We start from the raw sequence: 22,111 nt of genomic DNA, 5'->3' as shown, positions 1-22,111 counted from the left end.
GTGGTTGTCACAGCTGGTCAGGGCTAAAGCAACAGTGCTCATCCCTGTGGGTGGAAAGCAAAGATAAATGCAGTAAAAGCTCAGCCCAACAGCACCGAAAAGCCCCTGCTAAAGCGTCCCGAGTGCTGGGTGATGCTCGCCCTGACCCAGGCGGGAGGTCCATCCCTGCAAGCTGTCCCTGGGCATTCCAAGGAGCGTTTTTATTTTATTTCCCCTCTTTGTCTTTGGGGACGGTTCTCGCTCACGACCTGCGACTTGAACGTCAGAATAATCTTTGTCTCCTGCGTTTCCTCCCATCTCCCCAGCATTTGCGCTTGTTAGCAGCAGCAATGGCCCATGTCTAAGCGCGAGCCTGATTTAATAGCTATCGAATCCTCCGGGTTTCCTAGGGAGCTCGTTGGGAGAATAGCAGCAAACATGTTGCTCCCCGAGCGCAGGCTTCTTGCACCTGCCCTGCCGGCTCATTGCCGCAGATGGTCCCTCTTGGCGGTGGGAGCAGCCTTTGTTTGTCCGCGCTTCCAGAGACCGGGTTTTATGGGAGGGCACCGGGGGGGGGGGACGCGGACACACGACGGTTTTGTCTGCCGAGGGGCAACCCGGCGGGGCCACGTGCTTGCTTTTGTGCCGGGGGCTCTGCTCTGGGGATGAATGCACCGCGATGGTTGGACCGGGAGCTGAGCTGGCATCCCGGCGCGGGGCTGGACACACTGCATCCCCCCGCTCCGTGCGATGCTTTGGGAATTAACGGGTGCGTGCTATCTGCAGGGTCCGGTGAGGGTGTGTAAATCCCACCCGGGCTGGCGGCAGAGCCAAACCATCCCAGAACCGCTTTCCTCACGCAATTGCGTGCGGAGGCGACGCTCGCGGCAATTCCTGGGATTCCTCGGGAAAAGCTGTTTCCTCGGACCCCTCGCGCTTGACTGCAGGACCGAGAGGATGCGTACAGGAGTGCCCTTCTCCGGCCTCCGAGAGAACGGCGCCTGTCAATTAGCAGCTAATGCGGAGTGGCGTCTCGGGTACCGCGGTTATATGATTTGCAGGGAGGGGGATAAGTCGGGCACCGCCGGACCCTGCGCAAGGACTGTCCTTTGTGGCCGTCCTCAAGCGGGGACGTGGAGTTCAGGTTTCACCTTGCCCCTGCGCGATTGCATTAGCGAGCCTGCAGCAAGGACACCGCGGCGTGGGGTTTCACTCGTCAGCTCCCTTCAATGCTTTGGCTGGTGACCTCTTGCAAATATACTCCCTCTGAGCCCGCTGTGACGCCGCTGCCCTCAATTCGCGGTGGCTTTTTGCATGCCAGGCAGGAGACTTGGTCACAAGATTGACCTGTTCCTATGTCTTCCCCACCTGACATTTCCCTCTGCAAAATTCTGGCTGCCACTGCTGGTAGGTGTTTGCAAGCAGGGACAGGGCTTTGAGAAAAGGACTCTGCTTGAAGATGAAGGAGAGGGAGCTGGAAGGAGCCACCGATGCCGGTTTGCCCCCGAGAGACCGGGGCTGCAGTCTGCTGCTTTGCATTGCAGGGACAAATAGCGAGAAGCAGCAGGTAGCTTGGCACATGCACGCTCTCTTTCTAGTGCTAATAAGTCACGGCTTCATAGGAAACTTGCTTTAAAGCAGGTGTCAAGATTTCTCAAAGGTGCTGGGGTTGCTCAGCAGCCGGCAGCTTGGTTGGTCCCTGATTACCGTGGGGAAGCTGGGCTGGGCTTGCTATGCCTGCATTGGCATATTAGTCTTGTTTGCCTCTGATTTATGTGTTCTGGGAAAATTTTCCTCACCAGGGACTTAACATGTCCCCAGCACCGTGCAGAGCCCTGGTCTCGCTGTGGGGTTTGCAGGGACATGTGTCCTGACCCTGATCCACACCTCTGGGTGGGCACGAACGCACACCGTGCCGTTGCCTCCCAAACTCGGCTGGGTTCAGGCTGGTTTGGATCAGCTCTCGAGTTGCTGTTTGAGACCCCTGTGAGCAGATGCACGAGTTGGCAGTTCCAAAATCCCCCAAATTCAGTCAAGCGTATTCAACAGAGCATTAACTTTAAATACCCTGGCACTGTTTTGCTGTTGTATACTTTCTGCCTTGCATTTGTAAAGCTTTTGGGTTGGCTTGAGTGTCTGAGGCTGTTTTCCAGAAGTGGACGGTGCTTTGTGCAACGCTGCTGCAGTCAGTGCTCTCCTCCCCAGGGCTGTCCAGGCCAGTCCTTTTGCTGGAAATGTTCTGTGAGCAAAAACCAAAGGCTATTGCTGCAGACTTGTGCCTGCCCACGTGGGCTGTCGCATCCCTGGAAGTGCTCCGTGCACTCGTGGGAAGCCCACAGCCTCCCTGGCACGGGTTTTCCAGGCAGGATTGTGGCCCTCCGTGACAGCACATGGATGCTGGAGGTGTGCAGGTACCGAGCACAGGGGTGTGGGGTGCTTCGTGATGTGGGCATTGCCTAGACCGTATCTCCTGGGGATGCACATCCTCCCCTGCACGCACATTGGCATTTAAATTGGGTGGGGATGTAGAGCGAGGACTTTGCTGGGGAGCAGTGGCAAAGGATTGCTGTCTTTATAAGATATTGTAGCGTTTGAGGCTTTGCTGTCCCACAGGCTGCCTTGCCTGGCTTCTACTTGAGCACAGCTTAATTTTAACAGTTGCATTTTTCTAACTCTTTAAGTGCTCTGGGTACAGACATGCAGCATCCAAGGTCAAATGTGCACCACAAACAGATACTTTTTTTCCTGGTTATAGGATGGGCCAGAGGTTTTCCTGAAGAAAAATGTGTCCGTCCGTCCGTCCCCCCCCCACCAGCTTGGGCTACCTCTACAGAGTTGGGTGCTGCCACTCGGAAGGCATTGCGGGACCCCTCTGAGCCTGCACAGGCACCCGCTGTCATCTCTCTCTGCTGCTGATTTGCACTTTAAATTTTCCTACTGTGCAGCCGGCTACAGTGCTGGCACAGGAGGCTGGAGAATGGCCACCTCCTGCCCTGCACCCTAATCTTCCGTGGGCTTCTTTGGACATCGTGGTCATGGTAAAATTGCTCTGCGGTCTCGATGCCGGAGCCATCTGTCCCGCACGCAGCTGCGGCAGCGAGGGCTCGGGTCTCTTCTTCCTTCCTCCCCTTCGTTAGCGCTTCTTGGCAAACCTGAGTTACGGGGCTCGTTAGGCAGAGCAGGTTACATGTCAGTGGTGCTCTCCACACCTGCCCAAGTGGTTTTACTCTGCCACCTTATTTGGTCTGTTTGCATGAGTGATGCCAAGTGATTTTTATTTTATTTTCTTGGTGCCATGAGGTCCCATCTGAACCCGGCCCCAGCACCCGTCCGACGGACCGGCTCTGTCTGTCCCTCTGGCTGTTGTCACCGTTCCCTTCCTGAGAAGATCCCATGGGGAGGGGACCTGTTATTTGAACACCCTCATCTTTTATTCATCCTCATTTAGTCTAAATGTCAAGTTTTTTTAATCAGGCAAATTCTCCTATCTCTGTAAACTGTCCTTTTGAAGTACACCGGTGTTTGGAAATGAATGGCAGCAATTAGTATTCAGATGAAGGCACCCCTGACAAGTTTCTTTGCTGAACATATTTCTAACTGTTTAATTACTCAGGGAGCCTGTGTTTAAAACCACAGGCGTGACTTGCACTGCCTGAGCTGCAGTGTGAGGTGCTCCCCTGCACGGGGGGCCCGTGGCTGAGCCCCCAGCTCCACTGTCGTCCCCTGCCTGCCTGGGAGCATGTTGGTTTTTTTTTTGGGGGGGGCTGGCTCGACTGCGAGAACAAGCTGGCGAACTTCAGACTCGGACTTTGCCGCTTCTGCCTCCCCCAGCGGGGTTAAAATCCCCTCTGGCTGCAGCTCCTGCCCTTTGTGCCCGATTTGCAGCAATCGACTCTGCCAGCGAGAGCAACCTCGGTGGGTTCTTTAAATACAAAGTCTCTTGTTCAATGCTAAAAATTCTCCTAAGATTTATTTAGCCAAAAGAAATCGTAGCAGGCAGCTCTGCCTCACCACTGACCCATGTCAAATAGCTTCCCCAGCTGTCCCTGGGTTTCCGTCCCCCACGGCTGGAATTGCTGACATTCCCCAGCGCGGCTGCGAAGGATGCTGTAGCCCCTTTGCAACTGTTCGTGGCGGTGAGGCAGGAGGCTTTCCAGGAAGACGCAGATGGAAGAGTGGGGGAGGAAAAAAACCCTTCTTGTCATCCCTCCTTGTTTTTCCTACAGCCACAATCCAGACCTGGTACTTCCAGTCCAGCCCTCGCGGAGCTGCAGCAGGCAGGAGCCAGGGCAGGGGTGCCCTGGAAAGGGTGCGCCTTTCTGCCATCCGCTTTGGAAAGTGTTTTCTGAAGCTTGGTTAGGGCAGTGGAGCGTTTCCACAACCAGTATCTCGTCACTGGTCAGGACTGGTATCTCGCTGTAGGAGCCACTGACTCTGGCCACGTCATCTCAAGCGATGGAGATGCTCCCTGGTCCTCTGGACATGTTGTTTCGGCTTCTCGCTTGATGGAAAACCCCACCCAATGCGTTAAAGCAGTGGCTTTGAGTCATTCTGTGATAGCAATCATTTTTTCCACGTGCTCAGAGATGTTTGCTGTGTCTTCACATTGCTTGCTGCCATTTCTCCAGGCCCCAAGACCGAACAAGCCGAGGTTCGTTCGTGCCCCTCGCCGAGGTCGTCGGCGGACACAGGCGTGCTCCTGTTTCAGTGTGGTGGTCTGAGTGATTTGCATTGCTCCCCATCCTCCTGCTGGATTGTTGGCCTGATAGTTAATTATTGGCACCAGTTGATATCCTCCTTTCTTCCTTTCTTCCACAGGTCCACTTTGATCAATTTAAAGAAGCACTTATCCTCATCTTATCCAGAACCTTGTCAAATGAAGAACACTTCCAAGAACCAGGTAAATACTGAAATTATCTAAACCAGTACATTTTCTTTGGCAAAGCAGACGTGGGTGGCTCTCACAGAGGGATTTAAAAGAGAAAGTGCTTTTTAGGTGCTGAGATTGGGCATCCAAGCAGAACACCCTGACCTAGGGAGAAGGGGGAGTTAAGGTCTGTTGTGGAGCCTTGTACAAAAGCGTTTTCTGAGCTATTAGATATTTATATCCCATTACCATGATCTAAATGCCCGGAGAGGCACGTGATGTCTGCGTGTAGACAGCTAACAGCACTTCAGAAGCTCAAGACATCCCATGGCTGCTAAATGGGCTGAGATCTCTCCATCCCACAAAGCATCCCTGGCCACCAGAAGCATTAGGAGCTCTCCAGCTGCAGCAGATAGTTATGGGCAGGCAATCAAATGGCTGCTTTAATGCTGCTGCTGCTTTTTTCCCGGCTGGGGTTGGCACATCCCCTTGCCCTCCACTCGAGTATTTTGGCTCTGAGGTGGTGTGACCCCAGCCTGGCAGGAGGGTTTGTGAGCTCTGCCTCAGGGGACCCTCCGCTCCAGCCAGTGGTGGGATCTGTCTCGGGGGGACAGCAGTGCCTTACCGAAAACCTGTGCTGGCTTTGGATGCTACTCTGTTTTTGTGAAGGTTATAACGAGAAGCTGTCTGCAAGAGCTCCTCCTGGAGATGGGCTGCTGGACATGGAAATACTCCTCCTGTCTAGCACTGATTTTAATTTTTTTTTTTAAAGTCCATTCTATTTCCTTGTGTCTGAGATGAGTGGGGTGAGCTCGGTCCTGTCGGAAGCTACTTCGAGGTGTCTGTATTTCTCCCAGGGGACAGCCAGTCTGGCCCAAAGGTGTTCCTGAGCAAGACGAGCCCTCTGACAAACCAGGTTGGGGCTGGTTGGAGAAAGTGGCGGGTGCTGCAAAGTCCCCACCGTCCTGGTTTTTCCTTGCTTTGTTTCAGCATGCCTTGAAAATGCATCTTTTTAGACCCTCAGCAGGAAAAAGGGTCACAGCTTTGGTGTGCCCCCCCCCTTCCCACCACCTCCCCGTGCACAAGGGGCTGGTGGTGCTGGGAGCACTGGGGAGGTGTGGGGCCGGGGTGAGGGCTGAGCCCCTGCAGCTCCAGCTGGAGCCGGGGGGGGGTTGAGGTCTGCCTGGTGTCACACCTGTATGTAAATCCCTAATCCTGCCTTCGGAGCAGCAGGGACGTGAAATCCCCGAAGGAAAAAACAGCTTAGCAAGGAGGGGAGAGGGAAACTCCAGGTTTCCTCTCCTGGAGCATCAATCTCAGCTGGAGCATCCCGTGCTTGAGAGCGCAGTAAAATTACAAATTTCCCCCTTAAATAGGCTGCAAAAACCGCAGGGCCCAAGAGATGCAATTGATGGATTATTTTTATTTTCCACCCCTCGTTTCCAAAGCTCTTAATGCTTAGAGGGAGATGGGCGATGACAGCTCTTGCAGCTAGCATCCCTTAACGCTATTTCCCGACGCAGGTCGGTGGGCGCTCGGGAGCGAGGAGGGAGCCTCACTGGTGCCTGGCGAGGGGTCGGATCTGCTGCGATCCCTTCCAGTCCCTCGGAAAGGAGCTGGCACAGAATGGGAGGCAGCCCCGGCACCCCAGCGAACCAGAACTAATCCGGTGCTCTGCATTTGTTGGGGAATCATATGGCTGAGAAGCTCCGGTTTGATTTAAATATAAATAAATCTTCTAGAAAGGGCTAAATTTGGGGTTATCGCAGGGGAAATTACAAATGCAGCCGGCAAGAGGCTGCACTGGAGTCTGAGAGCCCTCCTTGGGGACACGTTTGTCAGCTGGGTTTTGCAAGGCAGGTAATCAAAGGGCACGCGGCGCAGGTAGGCAGCCTGCGCCAGGCAGGCCTGGGAGACATTTATTTTTAATGCATTTTGACAGGTTGGTTAACGCCAAAGTCTTTGCTTCTTTTAATTTAGATCAAACTTGAGATTGGGAGAACAAGCTGCTTCGCGCTGTTGGTGTCAAGCTGTCAGTGACTGTGGAAATGCTGGTGTTACAGCCTGCCCCGGGCTCGGGAAAAATTGAGTTAAGAGCTCCAAATCGTATCATTTAAATGAAAATTTAATTTGGGGGTGGTGGGGAAGGCACGGATTTTAAGGCTGTTTGCTGCATCCGCAGAGTTTGTTCCGCAAGGAGCGGCCGTGTGCCTTGATGTTGTGGTTTTACCCAAGGACCTGGGCGATGGGAAGGTCCCTTGGGTCTGCCAGCAGCCGGAGGGCTTGGCTTTTCGCTCTCCGAACCAGCTGCTCCCCTGCAGCCCCCAGACACCCCCGTGCGATGCGGCTGGGGGGACCCGGCAGGGGACAGCATCCTTGTCCCCATGGGTGCAGCGCAGCCCAGCTCGGGGAGGATGGCTTGGTACAAGGAGCCCGTGGGTGATGGGGCGGCCGCTGGGGTCACGGCGGGACCCACGGGCTGGGGACGAGGAACCAAAACTGCTGCAGGATGCAAAAGCAGTTCCTGCAGAAGCAGCTGATGGGGTTTCCCTGGTTTTGGGGGGCAAGCAGCAAGTGGGAGAGGCACTCAGGCTTGCAGAAAACAGCTGATATATCTATATATATATAGATATATTTTTTTTTGGCAAAGAAGTTAGATTCCCTTTTGGAAGGGAAGACTGGCGGGGAGGATGGTCCTGGCGTGCTGCAGGCACTTTGCCTGGGAAGCAGCCCTGCAAACTAAGGCAGGCAGGGTTCCCAGCGCTGCTGTCATCAGCTCTGTCCCCTCAAGGACATTGGTGTGGGGATACAGACCCAGCTGCAAACCAGAGCATCAGCCAGCCGGGCAAAACCCCAGCTCTGTCGAGAAGTGAAGTGGTTGGGCAGAGGAATGGGGGAGACTCTGGGAAAAGCAGAAAAAGGCCTGAATGTGTCTTAAAGTAGTGGTGATTTTAGCTTCTGCAAGCAGGAGTGTGACTGCCAGGGAGACCCGTCACCCCCAGCAGCACTTCGGACCTTTGCGGAGCTGCCTGACAAAGGTGGTGCGTGCGGATAAATTGCAGCCTGAATTACCGGGGTTTGGTGGTCTGGAGAGATGCTGCTGGGAGCCCCGTGGGACCTGGACTGGGTGCTGCTGCCACTGGTGCTCTTTGTCCATGGGTCACTCTAGCAGTGAGGGGGTGTCTGGGGACAATAAAATAGATATAAGGGGTGGGGGGGAAGGAAAAAAATCAGTTATATGGGTGATTAGGGGAGGAAAAAAAATAATCAGGCTTTTTTTCTTCCCCATTATGGCAAATAAAAAGTCAGCTCTGTGCGTTGGAAGCCTGGATAGGGAGGGATTACCGGGGTGGAGTGCAGGATTACGGGAACACCCAGGACAAATTAAAGAGCAGCTTGACGCCATCCTCCCTGTGGTCATGAGGGGCTGTTGGGTTTTTTTGGTGGTTTTTTTTTGTTTTGTTTTTACTTCCCAGTGCATGGAGACAACAGAGCTGCCCTCCTGAAGAGGAGCTGGTGGGGATGATGCCCTTGCAGGAATCCCACCCGTGGGGGAAAGGTTGCTCGCGCAGGTTGCAAAGGTCTGGCTCCGCAAGCAGACCTGGGGGGGGACAGGTATAAAACCGGTGCTGCCGTCCGCACAGGGGTGACTTAAGCACAGATGATGCCTCTGGGCCAAAATGCGTTGATTTTTGGGCTGGGGTGACCCAGCCACCGCTCCTCTCCACCTCCGTTGCTGAGCCAAAGTACGAAATAGGGACTAAGAGTGAAATAAGGACTAAGAGGAGTTTAGGCAGTACCTGGTGTCTCGGGGGGGGATTAGGATTTAGCAGATTCTAGCTGTGATGGGCTTTTCCCAGCGGTAGGCTGTCTGCCGCCGCGAGGAGGATCCCTCCCTTCCAAATCTTAAGTGGCAAAGAAATTAATTTCACCTCTACACGATGGGCTGGCGGGGCGAGGGTGTCCCTCCTCTAAAACCCCTTTTGTCTGCGCTCGCTGGCTTTGATGCTGGGCCCAGGAAAATGCTGCTTGCCATCAAGGGGAGCCCCCCCCGCCTCCTCCCCAAGCGTCTGAGGGCAGAGCAGGATTTTGAAATGACTTATCTAGCGCAGAAAGGCAGAAAATCAAGTGTAAATCTCTAACCATGGAGACGTTTAACTGCCGAGATGGATGAGGAGGGGGGGAGCGAGCCAGGGAATTGATGGCTTCTGTCTGCAGTGCTTAAATCAGGGGGGGTTCTTGTGAAATACAGATTTAGGGTTTTGTTGTTGGGTTGTGTTTTTTTCTTTTTCAGGGGGCACTTTGGGGGCTACAAACCCACCCCAGGCAGTCGGACAGGGAGGCGAGAGGCTTGCTCTCTTGACGGCTCCTGCTCTCACCCCCAGCCCCGGGGGCAGTTCAGGGGGGCAGATCAGACCCCAGTGTCTAATTAGGCACCAGCTCCGGAGTGTGTGTTTTACTAAGCCCGCATGTTGCCGAGGGCTGTAGGAAGCAGGGAGGGTTCGACCTATTTTCTTATTCTCTTTTTTTTTTTCCTTTTCTTGGCAGCTTGTCAGCCACACAATAGCGAGGGTCTATGAGGAGCAGCATCTCGCCTTGCTGCTGGTTGCAGAAGGGGGGGTACCGGGGTCAGACTCGAGCACAAGCAGCCTCCCCTCGGTGTTCAGTACAGGGGTATATTTTATAGTGTTTGGGATAAATAGCATGCAGGGCTGTCTCATGGCATCTGCCTCACTGAAAGCATCGATTTTTGACATCTCCCTCCTGTTTTCTCCTGTGCCTTTGAAAGCACGTGTGGACTGAGCGGCTATTTCCATCCCTCCTCATCAGTTTTGGCTGGAAACGAGAAACTCCGCTCAGCTTGTCAGTGAATTTTCCGCATTCGGGGAGCACAGGTTGCTGCTTTTTGCTGGCATGCGTGCTCAGCTTTCCCTAAATACTGGGGGTGGTGGGAGCGTCGAGGGCACTGGCTGCTGCGCTGGGGGTTTGGGTTGGGAAAGCCGGAGGGCAGAGGCCCTTAGAGGATGCTGCACGTATGGGAGGTATCCACGCATACCCAGTCCAGAGATAATGGTGCGTGGGGCTTTCTGCAAAGGAGACAGGTCTGTGCTCCCAGGGATGGGGCCGCAGGATGCGGTCCCTTACGCCGGTGCGATGCCCGTGGCCCCGTAACACAAGGGCTTTATCCTGCACCGTGCGCCTGGCAGCCAACGGCACGGGGGCTTGCGGGGGAAGAGCTGTAACCAGCGTTAACGAAAGCACGCTGGCTCTGGAAATGGGATTTCGGGGTGCTTGAGCTGGGATCCCCTCGGGAGCTGGGCTCAGGGACAGCCTATTTCAAAGTCGGAGCTTTGTGAGGCAGGAGCAAACTTTCTGCACTTGTCAAACTGTCAAGGGTCACCTTTCCCTCCCAGGGACGTTCTCAGGCTTCACAGTTTTTTAATTGCAAAAGCAAAACAAGCACACCCGGTTGCTCAGACCAAAGAGGAGAGAAAAGTCAGTTGCCAGCCTCCAAATGCTTAAAATACAAAAGTGGGGAGAAGCTCCCATTTCCCCGCTTGCTGTTAAAGCGCTTGCAGGGTGGCACGGTGTGAAGGCAACTTTAATTCTATATACAGCTGGATTTTGAGCTGCAGCAGTGGTTAAACATGCTGTTGGGGTGGGGGAGTGGAAACAGGACTCTTCTGAGCATTGGGAAATCCAGACAGAAGTTTAACCATAGCTTCATTATTGCTAAATGACTGCTTCTTCCCCCCCCCACATCTTTCGAAAGACAGATGGGCATGGAGGTGCGTTTCTGTCTTAGAGGAGGAAAGATTATTTCTCAAAAAAAAAAAAAAATAAAGCCCCCCCCAGCCCTCTTCTGCAAGGGCGGGGAGATGGCAGGGAGAAAATAAATGGGTGAATGAGTAGCCACAAATATTAGCATTTCAGAGAGAGCTGCTCGATGGAGATTGTTCACCACCGGGCAGGCTTTAATAGGAGTGATAAGGTTTGCTTTTGTTCTCGGGCTCTTACTTAATCAGCCTGTCTCATTGCGATTTTTCTATCGGCGCACTTCATCACACAACTTTCATGTGCGAGTCCCAGCTGCAGCAAATCTTGTTAAAATGGCCTTGTTCAAACACGGGCGCTGGGTTTGTTCCCTAGAGCTGCAATATGGATGGATGGAGTGCAAGGCTGGAGGAATCAAAGGACTCCTAGTCCTGTGTATTTTATAATTCATTGCATAGCTAAGTTGCAGAATATTTTTCCTCTAACAAGCTTGAAGCCTTCTTCCATATCTAAAGGAATATTATCCAAGGAGGCATTTGGGCAGGGGGGGTTTAGAGACCATTTGTCAATGATTGAACAGCTTCCCTGCTCCTTATTAGTATTGCACTCTTGCATTTATTTTGTACCAGAGCGCTCTGCAAATAAAATTTTAAAAAGCTGCTGCTCTTGCCACTGCCTTGGTGCGCTGCAAGTGGCAGAAAATAAAGATGATCAAGTCCTGGGGGGTTTCGACAGTAAGGTTAGCAAACACTAAAACAAAGCGTGGTGGAGAGCCTTTCCCTAATTGAATCCCTGGTTAATTTGGTCCTCCATTTAATTTGCCCCCTGCTCCAGACGTCGGATGATTCTCACTGAAAATAGCCCAAAACGTGCTTATTTATTTTTTGTTTTGATCCCTGTCCGTGAAGGCTCCCAGATAATTCAGTCCCCGAAGGCAGGAGCTTGCTGCGGGAAGCTGGAGCCGGGGAATGCGAGCGGAGCCCCCTGTAATTAGATGATGACTCCAAAGGGTTATTTAGATCTTGCAGTTGGCATTAGTTGCACAGCACAAGCTGGGACCTGCCCCGCTGTCGCCCGGATCAGCTGCTTGTGTCGGCCCCCAGGAGACGTTCGCCTCCAAACTCGCCCAATTTTTTTCCAGTCACCCAGTTGTTTTCACGCTTTTATTGAAACTGTGATTTAAATCCACCAAAAGCAGTGGTGGTCGCCCAGGTGTCTGCGTAATCTGGAGACTTGAGCTGCCCATGTGCAACACTGTTCCTATTTAAACCTGCCCATCGCCGGTAATAAAGATTAGCACAAGGAGGAGAGACCTAATGGGCTTTCCATCTGAAGCTATTTGCAAGGTTGAGGGTTATTTTCCCCATCCTGTTAATGGAGAAAACTTGATCTGGGACTTGGGAAGGGTGAGGAGGATAGAGCCCTGATTCCACTTTTTGACAGCGTTTGTTTGGTTTTGTTTTTTTTTTTTTTTTTGAGCAGGACCAATTCCAACCCATCAGGCCTGATGCCACGGTGAGGGTAGTGGTCCTGGAAAGGAGCAGCCGCTGGTGCCTTACCCAGGGGGAACAGTGGTGGCAATTCAGTGCTTGAAATGCTGCAACCGAACCAGCCCTGTGTGCTGTGACCCGGGAGCCGGATCTGTAAAAAATCATGTTACCGATGAGCTTTGTTCTTGAATTTCACAGATTCTTCCCCAGAAGCGCAGCCCAAGTACATCAAAGGCGGCAAACGCTACGGCCGGCGGTCCCTGCCGGAGTTCCAGGAGTCGGTGGAGGACTTTGCCGAGGTGACCGTCATCGAGCCGCTGAGCGAAGAAGCGTGTCCCCCGCGCATCGCCTCCAGCGGCTGCGAGGAGGTGAGCGGGGAGGGGCTGGGGTGGGCTCGTCACCCCCAGACATCCTAAATTCCTTCGGATGTGTCCTTGGGGCTCTTCCAGCAAAGGCGACGGTTGCCCTCCTCGCCGGTCCCCAGCGATCAGCCATGCCAAGCGGCCACCTCCCTTGCTCCAGCCCCAAATTCCCCGTCCCGCTGCCGTGGGAAGCCGGGGAGGAGCCGGGCTCGCATGGTGATGGGCACCGGGTGCCGATGCCGTTGGCCTCCCCGTGCCTCTGGCTGCGGCGCGGGCCAGCAATTAAGCGAGGGCTGTAACGCTGCCTCCGTGGCTAACGAAGTGTGGGCCGGGAGCTAAAGCGAGCAGAAGGAGCACGTCCTCATCTATTAGCAAAAAACCCGGCCGTGGCTCCGGCGCTCTCCAGTAGAGGGGATGGGGAAGAGGGATGGCGAGCGGCAGAGCTCCGCAGCAGGCAGCTGCCTTGGGATGGTGCCCTAAATCCAGAGCCATCAGCTTCTCCTTTCAGTCTTCTTCTTTTTATTTGCCCGGCAAAAAGCTTGCGTGCTCCTGCACCAAAGCAAAAGGCCGACCGCCCCGGGAGCGACATCGCTTTTGGCAGCCCCCATGCTTGCTCAAAAATCCAGTTGTTTTGTTTTCTCCCCCCCTCATTTTGTGATCCAAATTTGTGGCTCTTTTTGTGCTAGTGCTTTCAACCCCAGAGTCTCCTCTTGCTTCTCCAGAACAGAAAAGCAAAAGGTGAAGAGTGGTTGGGTTTGGTGGCGTGCGTTAGTGTACGGCCACAGCAGCATTTCCCTGGAGCTGGGCTCCTTCCAGCCTGCTCCAGTTTGCCAAGTATTGTTGATTCAGTGTTGCATGTTCCGGAGCGCGTGGTAGGAGTTTTCCAGTGGGAAGGAGGAACGCTGCTGCTTTCTCCCCTCCTCAGTCTCCTGGCTTCACTTGTGTTTTCCTAGAGGTGGGGGGGCTCTGCAGCCACCTCTGCAGGAGAAGCAAGGGAAAAATTTCCACTTTCCAGTGTTATTCCTATGCAGCTGAGCTTAAAAATAAATTAAAAAAAAATCAAAGAAAAGCTTTGCCACCAGAACCAGCTTCTTTACCCTGTTCTTGGTAACCTTTGCTCACTGCCATGGGGATGCTCATCCGTCTCCTGGTGCTGGCCACATGGGCTGCCCTGACTTTGAAATCAATGTTAATCTGCCCACAACCCCCAGGGAAGCGATGCCCTTGATGGAAAAGGCCACTCTAATCTTACTCCTCTGTTTTAGCTGTCAAGGAGGTGTAAAAGGCTAGTCTGTTAACAAGGTCGGTCAGTTAACTCAACTGGTACGTAACCATGCTGTGCTCCTTGTTGGCTGAATTAGTCTCCTGGTGGGAACTCTTGTTGCACCTTTTGGGGTGGATGGGACGGTTAATTCTCACAACTTGAGCAAAGATCAGGAGAAGTTTGTAAAATCCCCCTTTTTTTCATCTTTATCAGCATTACTATCTTGTCACTAAAAGAAGATCCTCTTGGTATGCATAGAAATTAGTTGCTTGAAGGTATTGCAGGGGCTCCCAGGGCTGAAACTCTGGGCAGCGTTGGAGACTCCTGATGCATTGATTTCTTGGGGTGCAGCACAACTAACAGCCTTTGCCCAGTTTTTTCTCCTGCTGCGCATATAAACACGCGGCTGCCTGTGCTCCGCAAGCCTCCCTCCAGCCCAGGGTGTTTTGCTGGCCTGAGAACTGGGGCAGTGTGGCTTAATTGGTGCTTTCTTTCAACCGGTGCCAATTAAAAAGGCTCAGGCTCTGTCTGAGAGGCTTCCTTCCCCTTCTCGTCTCTGTAAACATGAGAGGAGAGGCTGGAGGGCTGGTCTGTGCGTGGGATCGGCTGCCCAGAGAAGCTCCATGACCTGCATTCCCAGTGGCTTTCCAGGTGCCGCTGGACAAAGTCATGAGCGGCTGGGTCAGAATTCAGCGTTGACCTTGCCGTGAGCAGGGGGTGGTGTAGGGATCCCGAGGTTCTCTCTGACCCGCGTGAGTTTGTCCCCGTGGATGCTACTAGGCTAATGGGTGATGAGAAACGAGTGGCTCTGGCAGCTTTATGGATGTGGTGCTAATGGAGCTGCAACCACGAAAGCACCTAGAAATGCAGCGTGAAAGCTTGCAGTGGTAAAAGCTGCGCATCTCCGGCCCCGGCTGCCGCTTGAGCTTCTTTGTCCTAAACTCTTGATACAGATGATGGGGCTTGGTGGGCTTGGGAAGCTCTGTGACCTTGCTTTTGTTTCCTTTTTACCTTGCGTTACACCTGAGGGTGATCTGCGCAATGGTGGTGGTGCAGGGTTGGGATGGGGAGCAGGTTTGGTGGCCATGGGCTACCAAGCCCAAGGTGGTGGTAGGGCAGCAGCATCCTTTGGCTCATGGGTTCCCAGCAGCAAACCACTGGCTACACAGCCAGATGTGGCCAGTCTTAAGGCCATGCTGACTTTCAAACCTCAGCGTAGGGCGTCTGTCATCTCCCCTTCCCCAGCTGCTGGCTCTGCTCTGGGAAAGGTCCCTCCTCTTGCAGGTTGTAGAAATCGCTGTCGTGTCCCAGCTCTGTCCCTTCAGTGCCCGCCGAAGCCACTCGCTCCCCAGACATCTCTATGTTTGCTTCTACATAGACTGGTTTCCAGCATGGCATGGCCTCTCCGAGCAAAACCTTCTGGGAGAGTCAGGTTGAAACTCTTTGTCTTCAGGTCCGCGATGTACAAATGTGAGGCTCCCAAAGCGCAACTGTCCCGTAAGGCCAGGATCTGCCAATAACAGCTCAGGATAGCACTTGCTCCCTGCAAAAGCACATTATTGATGCGATCTCGGTGCTTTGCAGCTGAAGACAATTTGCAAAGCGGGTTGTGGAGATTTGCCGTCACCTTTCAGGGGTCTCTGCTCCGGCTGCTCAGACCAGGGAGCTGATCTCTGGGCGAGCGCGCAGGGAGGGAAAAATGGGGGCCGTCAGCCTTGGTGCGAAGGCTCACCTTGCCGCGTGCAAAGGAGAACAGGCTCAGCGTGCGCTCCTGATCATCATTTTAATTAGCAATATATTCTGGCAGAGAACAAAGGTCCGTCTTGCTGAAGCAGATGGCAGGGGGGGAGAGGTTGCTGCCTTATTATGGGGAGAGGCCACCACGAGCAAACGGCACAGGCTGCAGATGCTCGCCCGAGCCCCGAGCTGGAGGGCGGCGAGCATTGAAAGCCTCGGCCATCTGCTCCTCAGCCCGGCCAAGCACGCGCTCTGCCCAAATAATAATAATGCATTCCTGGGATCTCCTCCGCTCCCGCACGCAGCCCGCCGATGCGTGTGACCCGCATCCAGCTGTAGCACCGGGGGGAAACAATGCCGTGCCTGACATCGGGATGCACCGGCCCCCCCCGCTTTGTCCTCCCATCGGCGGTGGCTGACCCCAAGCCCCCACCACACAAAGGGACCCCCTTGCCCTCCCCAGCGGGGTCCCGGCACGGCGAGGGAGGTCACACGAGCTCCCCGGGGTCGGTGGCAGTGAGTTTCCAGCCTGCAGCCCCCCCCCCCCGCCCGCTATTTTCAGCTTCTTTGGGTTGTTGGTATTTACAGAGTTACTGTGTGCTGTGGTTTGGGGGTTCTTGGTTTTGAGGCAAGTCCTTGAAGTGAGAGAGGCTGGTGCTAAACGGTTTAGGTCTGATTCTGTATAAAAATATGTATGTTGCTTACACAAAAAGACTTGGACGCAGCAATGGATCGATCCCCCCTTCTGAGCATCACTGCCCAGATTCCCCTCGGTGCCCACCCCCAAAGGCCAAAGACGAGTGGCTGCAGGGTGGTAGCTCTGTCTGGCACCCAGAGATGCCTTCTGTCAGCACAAAGTTGGCCGTTGCGTATGCACAGGCAGTTACGGGCTGGGATGGTGTCAGCTCATGCGTTTTTGGGAACGTGGGCTGTTTTCTGCCTTTGCAGCCGGTAATTTGACGGTACCTGTTGCCTCAGCTCCTGCTTTTTGTGTGCTCGCCCTGATGGTTTATCAGGCAAACCAGCAATCTGCCACATTAACACCTCGATGGTGGTACTAGCAGAACAGCACTTTTTTGGGCCAAAACCCACAGCTTTCTATTATATAGAACATATATGTCCTTGGCTTTGTCCAGAATATCCAGCAGAGTTGCAGGTTCCAGCCTGCCTGTGACCTCCTGCCTCTGCCAGGCTGATTTCTGCCTGAAGCCTGCCTGGGAAAAGCAAAGGTTAAGCCCCCCTCTCCATCCGAGGCTCTTCCCGATTCCAACCCTGTGGCTGCCCCCCCAAAAGCCGAGGGGTGCGTCGAGATGCTGCGGCAGCAGCGAATGGCCCTTGCCTGGTCCAGCAGATGAAACGGGAGCAAGCAGCAGAGCTAAAAAAAGTCCAGTGACCTAATCCAGTTTCCATGGTAACGTTGTAGATTAATGGCTTTTAGCTGTAATCTGAATGAGACGTGTTGAACTTTTATATGATGATTTAGAGGCTCTTTATGTCCTGGGTGACTTTGACTTCAAATCCATCAGTCACATGCACGCAGAAGTACCCACTTGTAATGGTGGAGAAGTAACATCTGCCGATGCTGCTGCTAAACCAGAAGTTAATATCCCTGAGCATCACGTGTGAGTAAATACCCTCGGCTGGTACAAGGGTGGTAGAGACAAGACAACGTGTAGTACATGGGGAAATCATTTTAAACAATGTACTTCTGCCCTGCTCCTGGTGCCACCTGTGCTGATGCGATATTGCCACAGAGGAAGTGGGGTGGCTTAAAACCAGCAAAGAGTATGTTTGTTGGTTTTTTTTTCTCTAGCTAGCTTGGCGGAAAGTGTGTTGGCAGCACGGCTCCATCTCTTGACCTGGAGCTACAGTTAGTGGAGGTATTTTGGAGCAGGCTTGGCTGAGCGCAGGCTGCTGGCCCTCGAGCTCTGCAGGCAGATGGGTGCTCCTTGTCAAAAGGGAAAGCGTAAAGCAGCAAGAGCTTCATTTCCCAGATCGCACGTGCTCTGGAAGCAGATGTCCCCATCGCGCTCGTGGGTTCGTTGCGGCTTAATTACCTGTCGTGGATGCGTGTTCCCTGGTGCTGGGGATACCGGGGCTCTGCAACTGGCACGGGTGACGTGCAGAGGGGAGCTGGGCTGTGGGATGGGGTTGTGCCGTGCGAGTTTCTTCCAAGGGCTACCCGTGATGGGGATGCTCAAGACGCGGTGTGCTGTGCTCATGTCCCAGCTTGCAGGCTGGCTGCGTGCAAGATCCATGTGGGCTGCGGGTAGGTGTTCTGCAATGGGAAAATAGGGTGCTGGAAGGAAAGGATAACCCAAACTCGGGTGGTGGCTATATGCAGCCCATGATCTTCCCTGCATCCTCATCTTGACCATCCATACCTCTAAGACAAGCAGCACGGTTTGTTTGGAGGGCAACTCTCTCCCTCCCTCCCCATCAACCTGCCAGACTGTTGTCTGCCACCTTTCGTGGGTCATTTGCAGTGTTTTAGGCGTCTTTTGCTGCAGCGGTGGTTTATCCCCACCGAAGCACCTTGCCTGCCAGAAACGGGCAGCATCAAAGAGCTGTGGATTGCCAGCCCAGCCCGCGGGGAGCAGGGAGATGAAAGCCTGGCGGCATCGCTGGAGCCGTGTAGCTTGTTTGATGCTGATCATGGAGTCTCTTTCATACAGGTGAGGTCTTGCAATAGTAATAACTCGGGAACCTTTTATTTTCTCCCCAGCGCTGGAAGACGCGAGACAGCGAGGAGTACGAGGCCGAGGGTAAGAGCAAACAGCAGCACTTGTATGTGCTTATTCTTTTTTTGCCTTTGAAGACGAATCGGAGGAGCACGCTAAGACGGTCTCAGGCCAGCTGGGTGTGCTGAGCAGTCCCAGCCTGGCGTGGTGCAGAGCTCAGGAAGGTGCACGTGGGGCAAGCAAGCCCCGAGCTGGGAATGAAAGCTAAAGTGGGGCTCCTTGGAGGGCAGAGTCTTGTGCCTTACCCTCTCTGCCCTCTTTTCTCCCTCCTGCCCAGTGCAGAAGCTGCCCTGCTGCCAGTGCTCCCAGTCTCCCTGGCCTCAGCATCCCCAGAGCAGCCACCGGGGCTGGTCCTGGTCCCTGCTCTGGCCCTGGGGGCTGCTGGCTGTAGTGGAGCACGGTAGGCACTAGATGTCAGCACGGACCAGTCATTAAATGTTTCCTAATTGTCCAGTAAGGGAGAGCGGGGTGACCCCCAGGGTGACCGTCAGGCTTTGGCACTAACCCTCAGCACGCAAAGATACGTTTATAACTAAGCCATGCAGCTTTTAATTGCTTCAACGCCTCTTCCGTATTTCAGCTGCTCTCTAACCCCTACCCCATCCAAAGGGACCACTTTTTTTTCTTCTCCAAAAGCCACTTTTCCAGCCCCAGGATGAGGTAGCGGATGCAAGGAGATGGCCTTGCAGCTGAGCAAGCTCTGACTGGTTTGTGTCTAGTGAGCGTTTCCAGCTGGGTGAGACTGCACTCCGGGCATTTGCTGGAGGTAGAGGAAATGTGTTCAGCTGAAGGCCATTGGTCTTTTTTTCTTCACCTGAAGGGGTGCTTGGAAGTACTTGCATCAAAACATACTCTACAGTTTACATTCAAAGGGGATGGGAGTTTAGGCGGCTCCACCTCGGGTGGGTGACACTTATGAAGATAGGCAACCACCGAAGTTCTCAGCCTGGTCAAGGTATACGTGGATATGCAACTTGCTCAGGCCTCTCCCTTGATCCCATAACTGCCCAGAAGAGGAAGGGTCTCTTCTCCATCCATGCCAGTGGCTGAGGTGGGAGGGCTGCGCTTCCCCTGGCCGCCAGCCCACGTTGGCCATCGGACTCATCCGCGTCCCCAGAGATCCTCCTGGCCACGGTCCCAGCCTCAGCTCGCCCTGCACCTGGACGCGGGGTTCCCTTGCCTGTGGTGGCACGTGCGACTTGAATGCTGAGCAGGATCTGCTGCTTCTGGTAGGGTCTGATAGCCGTGCTGGTGCCGGTAGCTGTACCCCAAAATTACAAGAGTGCTCTGTGCAGGGTGCGGTAAGGCAAATGGTCCCATGGGGTCTGATGAGCAAGGAGGGCGGCTCTGCCCGCTGCAGCAGCGAGTCTTCTGTGATGTGTAGAACGCCCGGGTCTTCTGGTGGTTGCTCGTGTGCAGTGGATGGGCAGAAACCAGAGCAGTTTCTCCCTGTTTCCAGGGCAGCTGCGCTTCTGGAACCCAGATGACTTGAACGCCTCCCCCAGCGTCTCACTGCCCACCCCGGACTGGATAGAGGAGAAACTGCAGGAGGTCTGCGAGCACCTCGGCATCACCAGGGACGGCCACCTGAACCGCAAAAAGCTCGTCTCCATTTGCGAGCAGTACGGGCTCCAAACGGCGGCCGGGGAGGTGAGTGGCCGCGTACGGACCCGCTCGCACCAGCACGTGCGCCTGGGTTTTAGCGTGGCCCCCCCAAAGTCTGTCCTGCAGTTGACCGCAAGCCTGAAGCACAAGTGCTGGTTAACAGGTCGCTGCTTGGAAAGCGGTTTCCAGCTCCGGCTCGCAGCTTTCCAGCGAGTTTCTTGGTGTCGAACCATCAGATGTGGGAGGCTGCTCTAGTAGAAGGCAGCTGGCAGCCTTACTGACACCATAGCGTGCGTGTCTTCTCATGCAGTCACAGAGTAAACTGGAATTTAAAAGCATATCCTAGATTCCAAGCATGTCTCCTTAATCCCAGAAATCTTCTAGCTAGACAATGAATATGGGTTAAAATATTCATAGATGGTTGCTTTTGACTTTGAGAAGGCCTGCAGGCAGTTTCTGTCCTCCAGGAAGAGTCCACAAGAAAATTATTTCTTTAGCAAAAAAAGTCTCCTGTCAGTTTAGGATTTAGTTTTATAAAAAAATCAGACTGTTTTGCATCTTAAAATAACATGGCTTGTAATCATTTCCTTCATAAAATGTGTTTCTGAGCAGGTATTCCTTTGCAGCATTTGCAACAAAATGTTTTCAGGATAACAAGGCAGAAAATGGAAAAAATAGACTGTAGACAAAGAAATAGTGAGGGACTAATCTTAACATCTCTGGTCCTAATAAGGTTGGTCTTGCTTTTGAGAAAGCAGACTGCCCTGAAGCATAAAACAGACTTCTTATAACCTTGCAGTGCCTTACTATGGTTTTTTGCCTGGTCACTTCACAAGCTGCTGGGGTTTTGGCATCTGTCTCGCTACCTTGCACTGAATTCCTGAGGTCACCCTGTCTCGAGAGCAGAAGGAAACCAGGGGTTTTCACGCTGCCTCGCAAGATGGAGGCTCCAAGATGACCAGGAGCTTACACGCTTTTACAGGCAGGATTTTCATAGCGTATGTGGCTCTAATTTTCTGTATGAAGGTTGCTGTACCAGTGTTAGGCTGATGCAGGTAACTCTTTTGGGGTTTTTTTTTGTAGAGCCTTGGGAATAGGGTGTTTTCTGCTGTGCCAGATTGTTTTTGGCCATAGCAGATGTGATTTCTATCCCTTGCTGCTTGCAGGTGCTCGAAGAGGTGCTCCATAACCTGGAGCAAGATGGCACCATGAGCGTAGAGGACTTCTTCTACGGCTTGTTTAAAAACGGAAAGTCACTGACACCCTCGGCGTCTACTCCGTACAGGCAGCTGAAACGACACCTCTCCATGCAGGTGAGAAACCGAGGTGGATCCTGGGGTTAAAAGCAGGAGGAGGGGGAGAAGTGCTGAGCAAATCCCACCTAGCCTGTCTCCTCCTCTTCCTCCCCGTTTGTCCCTGTCGGGGCAGGGGGATAAAGCAGCAAACACCCTCACGGTGAAGGGGAGATGGCTCCCCTTTAAAGTAGCGTGGCTTGGAGATGGTTCTTGTAAGCTGTGAAGTGTAGTAAGTAAATGGTGTAAACAGGACGCAGGGGGGAAGCGGTGGCCTGGGCTGGAGACTGTGGGCATGCAGGTCTCGCATCTCTTCTCTAATTATTTTTTTATTTTTGAGAGAGAGTTTGAAATCTACTACCTGTCTTTGCCTGGAAGCTGAGGGCTGTAGCAAAAGCACCTGTGCATACGTTCCCTGCAGCCTTTTTTGGGGAGGTGACGCTCAAAACCAGAAACGGACGGTGGAAAACACTTTTGGAGCATTGAGGACAGCTCTGAAACTGTTCCCCCTCAGATTTATTTTAAATCCCAAGCGCCTGGTTGCGCTGCAGTGCCGCGAGGTCAGCAGCAGCGCTCCTGCCGCGTGTTTGCTTGGCAGTGAGGAAGAGCAGACCTTAATCCTTAATCTCCAGAGTACTGTTTAGCGAAATTACATTTATAAGCCTTTCTCGTCGCGAGGTGGCCAGATGCCCGGCTCTGCCCGTGCCCCGTCGTACCCTCTCCCCTCTCTCGGCAGTCCTTCGATGAAAGCGGGCGGCGCACGACCACCCCCTCGGCCATGCCCAGCACCATCGGATTCTGCCTCTTCTCCAGCCTGGATGATGGGATGGGCTACGGCTGCGTGGAGGGCATCCTCGACTGCTGGCACCAGGAGGGCATAGAAAACAGCCAGGAGATCCTGAAGGTAACCAGCAGCTCCATCTCACCCCTTTTATTTGCCTTTTTTTTTTTTTTTTTTTTTTTTTCCCCTGGGTGTGGGTCCTGAACTTTTCCTCACCC

General features: G+C 53.6%; 1 protein-coding gene across 2 annotated transcripts in view; it reads left to right on the top strand.

Annotated features, from left to right (window-relative positions):
- The window catches only part of NIN (ninein (GSK3B interacting protein)), a 55,295-nt gene that overhangs the window by 1,555 nt on the left and 31,629 nt on the right, over positions 1-22,111 (top strand). For both annotated transcript variants that reach the window (XM_010579773.1, XM_010579774.1), the window contains exons 2-7: positions 4,798-4,879; positions 12,310-12,479; positions 18,200-18,239; positions 19,675-19,865; positions 20,987-21,133; positions 21,849-22,016. In XM_010579773.1, the coding sequence (XP_010578075.1) occupies positions 4,798-4,879; positions 12,310-12,479; positions 18,200-18,239; positions 19,675-19,865; positions 20,987-21,133; positions 21,849-22,016 (798 nt within the window). The remainder of the gene's footprint in view (positions 1-4,797; positions 4,880-12,309; positions 12,480-18,199; positions 18,240-19,674; positions 19,866-20,986; positions 21,134-21,848; positions 22,017-22,111) is intronic.

The sequence above is a fragment of the Haliaeetus leucocephalus genome, unplaced genomic scaffold, assembly GCF_000737465.1.
Source record: "Haliaeetus leucocephalus isolate CR32 unplaced genomic scaffold, Haliaeetus_leucocephalus-4.0 Scaffold678, whole genome shotgun sequence".
In the NCBI taxonomy this organism is placed as follows: Eukaryota; Metazoa; Chordata; class Aves; order Accipitriformes; family Accipitridae; genus Haliaeetus; species Haliaeetus leucocephalus.
The sequence above is the reverse complement of the archived record's forward strand: the minus strand, read 5'-3'. Positions and strand labels throughout refer to the sequence as shown.